The following is an 8,274-nucleotide window of genomic DNA, read 5'->3' on the forward strand; positions in this document are numbered from 1 at the left end:
AATATGGTATCAGAGAGAAAGCTTCGCTGAGCTTTCATGGCGAGAGGGAACAATCGTCAGGTCCAAATAACTGGTTCCTCTGGCTCGTCGCAAATGGAAGATTCAAGCAGCCCGTACTTTCTTCACAACGAGGATCACCCGGGGCTAGTCCTAGTCTCTCATCATCTCACTGGTTCCAACTACAATACCTGGAACCAAGCAATGATCATGGCTCTCACAGCGAAGAACAAGATTGGGTTCCTAGATGGAAGCCTTCATCGCCCATCTCCCGACGATCTATTGTTCAAGGTTTGGATTCGCAGCAATAGCATGGTAATTTCCTGGATTTTGAACTCAGTAGCTAAGGATATAGCTGATAGCTTGCTCTACGTGGACACAACTCTTGAGATCTGGAATGATCTTCATGATTGGTTCAACTAGAGCACTGGTCCACATATTTTTCAACTTAAAACCTATCTAACGAGACTGCAACAAGGATCCATGGATATGAATACTTACTATACTAAACTGAAGATTTATTGGGATGAACTTAAGATTTTTCAGCCTATACCAGTTTGTAGATGTGGAGGAATGAAAACTTGGTTAGACTACCAACATCAGGAATATGTTATGTAATTCCTTGTGGGTCTCAACGAGTCTTTTACTCAGATTCATTCTCAAATTCTAATGATGGATCATTTGCCCCCAATTTCAAAAGTGTTTGCCCTCGTGCTCCAAGAAGAAAGGCAGAGAATGATTGGTCAAGTTCTGCCTCCTTCCTCTGAGCCAAACGTTTTTGGTGTTGATCAGAAGCCCTCAGTTGCTGCATCTTCCGCCAATTTGAACCATAAGTTCAACGTGATAGGCCACATTGCTCCCACTGTGGCTTGCAAGGGCACACCGTTGAGAAATACTACAGGATTCATGGTTTTCCTCTTGGCTTCAAAACAAAGGCAAATGGTCAACAGGCTAAGGCTCAAACAAACCAGGTTGCTGCGGTCTCTCCAGAAGAGAATTGCTTTGTTTCCTCAGATCCTCTCAATGTCCTCACATGAAATCAGTGCTAACAGCTCATTGCTCTCTTAACCACGCAGCTGCAAGGCATGTCGCGCGTCACTCCTGATCCACAGCAGTCTGGACCATCAGTCTCAAATTTCAATGGTATATTATCCATTTCCTCTACCTTTTCCACTCATTCCATTTCTTCCTCATATTGGATTCTTGACACTGGTGCAACTCATCATGTATGTTGCTCATCGAATTCATTCATGTCATCCATTCCTGTTTCTAACTCTCATGTCACCCTTCCAAATGGTCACATTGTGTCAATTTATCGAACAGTCTCAGTACGATTATCATCTAACTTGGTGTTAGATAACGTTATGTATGTGCCACAGTTCCATTTTAATCTCTTATCCATTAGTGCTCTTACCTAAGGCCATCACTACTCTATTAATTTTCTCTCTAATTCTTGTACCATCCAGGACCATTCTCAGGGCATAACGATTGGGACGGGTAGGAGACATGGAAACCTCTACTTTTTAGACCTACATAATTTTGGCCCCGAGTCTTCCTCATTTCCTAGTTCATCAAACAGTTGTAATAATGTTTCTTTGTCACAAAGTGACCTTTGGCATTGTCACTTGGGACATCCTTCATATGTAAAACTCAATGTTTTAAGGAATGAATTACAAATTTCTGATGTTTCTGATAAATGTGATCATTGTTCAATTTGTCATTTGGCTAAACAACGTAGGTTACCCTTTCCCTTTAGTAATTCCATGATAGATTCACCATTCCAATTAATACATTGTGATATTTGGGGTCCCTTTCACCACTTGACCACATAAGGTTACCGTTATTTTCTCACCATAGTTGATGATTACACTCATTTTACTTGGGTATATCTTTTGCAAACAAAATCTGCAGTCACAACTGTTTTTCCAAAAATTTTCTCCTTAATAGACACACAGTTTGGAATAAAGATCAAGTCAGTTCGATCTGACAATGCCCCTGACTTAGCCTTTTCTGATTTTTTCCGCACAAATGGAATCATTCCTTTTCACTCTTGTGTCGATACCCCCCAATAAAACTCTGTTGTGGAGCGCAAACACCAGTACATCTAAATGTTGCACGCGTTTTATATTTTCAGGCCAACATACCTTTAGATTACTAGGGGGATTGTGTCCTAACATCAGTTTATCTCATCAATCGCATTCCTTCACCCTTGTTATCTAATAAAACACCCCTTGAACTCTTATGGAAAAGGAAGCTTTCATACTCACATTTACGAGCTTTCGGTTGTGTATGTTATAGCTCCACATTAGCTAGGCATAGAACCAAGTTCTCTCCTCGTGCTACCAAAGTTGTTTTCTTGGGTTATCCACCTGGATACAAAGGATACAAGCTTCTTGATCTCACCACCAATGCCATTTTCATTTCACGAGATGTCATTTTTCATGAGACTATCTTTCCTTTTTGTGATTCTCTTTCCAAATCTAGTCCTCATGACTTCTTTTCTGATCGCGTCTTGCCACTTTCTCTTCCTGATCATCCTTCCCCACTGCCTATTGTTGATACTACTCCTGATGCTATCATACATCCCACTCGACCTTGAAAACCTCCTTCTTATTTGCAGGATTACCACTGTTCTTCCATTACTCATGTTTCCAGTTCCACTGCACACCTACTATCTAAAGTGCTTTCTTATGACAAGCTGTCCATTCCTTATAAAACTCTAGTTTGTTCCATTTCTTCAAATGTTGAACCTGCCACCTTTACTGAAGCTGCTGCCGTTGAATAGTGGCGTGAAGCCATGTCAGCCGAGCTACAGGCTCTTGAAAGGAATGAGACTTGGTCTCTGACTAGCTTGTCTCCTGGTAAACACACAGTTGGTTGTAAATGGGTTTACCGGATTAAATATCAGGCAGATGGTTCCATAGAGCGTTACAAAGCATGCTTAGTTGCTAAGGGTTTCACTCAACAAGAGGGCGTTGATTACTTTGATTCTTTTTCGCCAGTAGCAAAATTGGTTACTGTGAAGACATTGCTTGCCTTAGCAGCCATTCATGGATGGAGTTTAACTTAACTCGATCTTAATAACGCTTTCTTGCACGGTGATCATGATGAAGAAGTATACATGTCACTGCCTCCTGGTCTTCACCGTGAGGGGGAGACTATGCCAACCAATGTCGTTTGTAAGCTTCATAAGTCACTCTATGGACTTAATCAAGCCTCCCGACAGTGGTTCTCAAAATTCTTAAGCATTCTTACTGCTAAAGGCTTCAAGCAGTCAACTGCAGACAACTCATTGTTCACCAAAATTCAAGGTTCTTCCTTTGTAGCTCTTTTGGTCTATGTTGATGACATAGTGATTGCTAGCAATGACTTGAACTATGTGACAGCTTTTAAACAGTTCCTTGACAGCAAATTTAAACTCAAGGACCTTGGAGACTTGAAATATTTCCTTGGACTTGAGGTTGGTAGTCTGCTAAAGGAATCTCAATCAGCCAGAGACACTATGCCTTGGATCTTCTCTCGGATTTAGGACATCTTAATTGTAAGACAAGGAAAACACCCATGGATGGTGATGTGAAGCTCTCCCAAAATGATGGAGAAGCACTGGAAGATCCTTCCCAATATAGGAGATTGATTGGAAAATTGTTGTATCTCACTATCACACGACCGTATCTCTCATATTCAGTGAATCAGTTAAGTCAGTTTCTTGCTGATTCTAAAGCGACTCATTTGCAGGCAGCTTGTCGTGTTCTACAATATTTGAAGGGCACAGTTGGTCAGGGCCTTTTCTTCTCTTTTACCTCGGCAATAGAGTTGAAAGCCGTTGCTGACTCAGATTGGGATGCTTGTCCTGATACAAGAAAGTCCATTAGTGTCTTTTGTGTTTTCATTAGAGACTCACTTGTCTCATGGAAATCTAAGAAACAACAAACAGTGTCAAGATCTTCTACAGAGGCAGAGTACCGATCCATGGCGAATGTAATTTGTGAGATCATGTGGCTGTTTTCCCTTCTCAAGGACATAAGCCGGCAGTGTTATTCTGTGATAACTAGGCAGCTTTGCATATAGCGGCTAATCCTGTTTTTTATGAGCGTACAAAACACATAGAAATCAATTGTCACCTTGTTAAAGAGAAAATTCAAGCTGGTGTACTAAAGATGTTGCATGTTTCTTCACAACATCAGTTAGCAGACTTGCTGACGAAGCCTCTATTTCCAGGACAATTTCTTACTCTGCTTGACAAGATAGGAATTCACAACATCTATTCTCCATCTTGAGGGGGAGTATTAGAATAGTTGTGATCTTTTTGTAAATAGAATAAAGTAATGGACCAATTAGCTATTTTTACTTGTTTTATTTTTCTCCTGTTGCTGAGTTAGACAATGGCTCACGTTGTGTGTGCCTTTCCTCTCGCCACTATATGTTTCTGTTTTTCCCTATTGCACGTTTCCAGATGAATGAGAAGTAAAATCTTTCTTCCAACTTGCCCAATATTCCAATAATACCGGTTTTTTTGTAATAAAATTTGAACCGATGTTTAATTACGTTATTAGAATAATTAATTTTTAAAAAATGTGAGTGAAAAGAGTTAATGAGAACTTTTGAGTTAATTAAAAAACTTTTTCTTAGGGTGGGTGAGGGGGGTTAGGGTCGGTGGGTAAAGTCCTATAAAACTTTTATTTTAGGTTGAAGTGAACTCAAAATCCAAAATTAATGTGCAACTAAATAAGGATTTAAACTGCTTTTTGGATTCAAACCCATAAAACTCTCCAACCAAACGGACATCATACTTCATATTTTTATTAGTGGCAGTCGTGATCTTTTGCATGTAATTACTTTTCATTAAAATGTTAATTATTAGAAAAAGACGATTAGAAATAAGAATATTTAAGAAAACAAAAGATATAAAATAGAAGACAAATGATCTAATGTGTTCGGCAATTTGCTTATAACCACATTAAAGCAATATAATTTTTCAAATTTTTTTGTTTTTGTTTTACAATGAGTTTGTCCATAATAGATAGGGATGATCGCCAAATGGTATAACTTATCCACGAGTTGACTTTTTATACTAATATGAAATATCGTAAAATTAAACTATCAATCTCCTGTAATTATACAAGAGGATTTGATTTGTTCACACTATAAATAAAAAGAATATCAATTACTAATTATAATAGTCAACTGAATATTTTAAAAAATACGGTAAATTTAAAAAAATATGAAAAAGTCCGTTAAAAAATATTAAAAAGTAATATTTTCATAGAGTACATCTGTTGTTTGTTCTTTTTTTTTTCAAAAATTTTTTTTTTTTTTTTGAGGTTGGGGATTTGTACTCCACCTTTTGGTGATAGAGGCATCGAGTGTATTCTTATCTTTCAATTTTAACACACAAGCTTTTTGTGATTAGTATCTCGAATGAAAAAGAGACTTATTATTATTATTTTTTATCTTATAGTGAGCAGTGAGTGCCAATAGGATTTATAAAAAAAAAAAAAAAATGGAAACTAGCAAAATGGAAAAATAGAGTTCCAATATTGTACTACACGTACTATAAACCGCCTTCCAAAATAACGCCAACATTGTACTACACAAATTGAACTTCCACAAGCAACACAATTCCCAAATTGCCCAACTGATCGAAACCCACAGTCAGAGACCGATGCGTTGATATTTCTGAACAAAAATATCGAATTCCAATTCTTTTCGGCTCAAACAAGCCATAATAATGACCTTTTAATCATTAATTCCGTATCTAAGTCTTAACTATACATTTATTTTTTGACTAATTAAGTAAACTACAAATTGATCATGATTCAATCACATAGAAAAGCAGTCGCCGGAGGTTCTAACGCCGTCGACTTTGAGCGGCGGCGCGTGGGTGGCGTGACCGACGGATTCCCACCGGCGGCGAGCTGAGGGCCGGGGAAGATTCTCCGGCACGATGGACTCGAGGGAGTTGGTATGCCACGGCGGGCACATTCTTCTGTCGCTCCATTTGGCGACTCTGACGGCGGCCTCGTGACGTGGCTTTTGTAAAAACGGCATTTCTTGGGCAATGGCTTGTTGGCCCAACTCGCTGCTCGCCATCATCACTGAACTCACCAGTTCCAATCCGATTATCACGCTTGCCACTCCTACTATGGATGGGCATTTCCTTCCTAATTTCTCCTCCACTTTTTTGCTGCTATATATATATATGTTATACACATTTGTATATTTATGTATGTAGTTAGTGTTGATGTAACAATTAAAAGAAATAAAACACTTGTACGTATATAGATGTGTAAATATACCATGAAACTTGAGAAGTGGTCTTTGGAGCGAAAGAAGGGCTTGAGGGACGTAGATTCAGGAAGCAGCTTGTTCTAATCGCCATCTCTTTTTCTGATCTAAATTGTTGGAAACCAAATGATGAATAAGGGGAAAAGTCTTTTTGTGTGTGTAGTACACAGATATTATTATTTATATATAAGGAGGTGATGTGTACACTAATTAAATGGATTCCTTCAACCAAAAAGAAACGTACCAAAAACGTTGAGTGAAGGTTGGTGATCTACTGTCTAATTTTTAACGTTTAATTAATCATATTATATCATATTATTTTATAATGAGTACAGAAGATTAGTTAAAAAGTATTTAAAATTTTTTATACAAGATTACATGATATGATTAGTTATACGTTAATTGAGACACTGAAATTAAATAAAAAATATGAGTTTAAATTAATCAAATTACGGAAAAGTGAGAAAAGAACATCAAAAGAGAAGGAAACTTTTTTTTTTTTTTCTGTAGAAGGTGCTTAATTAGGAAGAAGGTCTACCTCTTATTTGAGAATGTATATTTTTAACTCTTAGATTTAATTAAAATTAAAAAAAGTTTAATAAATATGTTTTGATATAGATCTCACAATTAAAACCAAAAACACGTGGACTATTACTGATCAAAGATGGCTGGTAGTGGTTGCTTGCCGTTTAGCACTTTTACAGTTGCTCTTAACGACGCGTGTTGGAAACAGCCTCCTGCTGTGCTGTATATACTCCCAAATAAATGTTGTCCTTCTTTACCGCAGCCTTCCAAAGTTGAAAAGATCCCTCTTTGCTTTTACTGTTCTTCTCATTCTTATGCTATGTTGGGTAAGAAGGAAAGAAAATAAGATAGAAAAAAAAATATAAGTAATAGAAAATAATAATGATGAAAAGAAAATTAATTTTTTTTTAATGTTGTTTGGTACGAGAAGATAGAAAAAAAATGAGTTTACCTTCACTTGTTTAGTATTAGAAGTTAAATTGAGAGAAAAAAAAAATTTTACTCGTAAATTAGTTTTATACCTTTAAATTTTTTGTTTGGATGTTGATGGAGAAAGGGGTAATTTAATAATTTTGCTCACTTTAATTAGTTGTCCCTATTTTTAATCTAATTTTCTGCCCACTTGTGGAAAGAAGAAAAATAGTGGGACCCATATGTATTATTTTTCACTTTATTTCTCTTTTCTCTCCTACCAAACAACCTACATTTCCATTTTCTCTCCCAAAATCTCTCCACCTTCTTCCTTCCTTCTACTTTTCTTTCCTACCAAACATACTCAAGCTTCGTGTGATACGTAGATTTAAATTAAGATGATTCTAATTATGATTTTAAAATTAGAATTATAATTTTAGAATTAGAATTATGATTCATAATTTTTTATTCAAATCATGATCATAGGTTTGAATTATTTTGAATCAAGAGAAGGGGTAATTTTAGAATTATGATTTGAGCTAATTTAAAGCATCACATCAAATTCTAAATCATGATTCAGAATAATCTAAATAATGATTCTGAGATTATGATTCAGAATCATCGTAAACAAATACTGATGTAGACCTAGACTTTGGCAATGACTTCAACTAGATAAATTGGAAGACATTACATTGGAAAGGTTACTTTTAAATTTTCAATCAAATAAATGACAACTGTTTGGGTACAAAGCTGTTCAACGACCGTATTAATTTTGTAATCCAAAAACTATGGGTGCGTTTGGAATTGGTTCCAAAACGTTTTTGTTTTTTGTATGAAAATGAACACGAAAACGTTTTCATTTTCATTTTGGAATCATTTCTAAAAATGCGTTTGGTAGTTTTATTCTGAGATTATTTTCAGTTTTAAAAAAAAAATGAAATTGTGTTTGGTGGTTTAATTTTTAAAAACATGTAATAATATTTAAATAAATAATAATATTAAATAAATAATAATATATTAAATAAACATTATTATATCTAAAAATGGGTTTCGGAA

The 8,274-nt window shown here is 36.1% G+C and overlaps 1 protein-coding gene across 1 annotated transcript; it reads left to right on the forward strand.

Moving 5' to 3' along the window:
- Positions 1-3,558: 3,558 nt before the first annotated feature.
- On the forward strand, positions 3,559-4,065 carry LOC112092771 (uncharacterized mitochondrial protein AtMg00810-like). The gene has a single exon (XM_024169721.1). The coding sequence runs from the start codon at positions 3,559-3,561 to the stop codon at positions 4,063-4,065; it is 507 nt and encodes a 168-aa protein (XP_024025489.1).
- The last annotated feature ends 4,209 nt before the right edge of the window (positions 4,066-8,274 follow it).

Source organism: Morus notabilis, unplaced genomic scaffold, assembly GCF_000414095.1.
Source record: "Morus notabilis unplaced genomic scaffold, ASM41409v2 Scaffold1989, whole genome shotgun sequence".
NCBI classification, from domain to species: Eukaryota; Viridiplantae; Streptophyta; class Magnoliopsida; order Rosales; family Moraceae; genus Morus; species Morus notabilis.

Excerpts from the sequence above, each read along its gene's own strand:
- LOC112092771 (XM_024169721.1), top strand. The coding sequence starts at position 3,559 with ATGGATGGTGATGTGAAGCTCTCCCAAAATGATGGAGAAGCACTGGAA.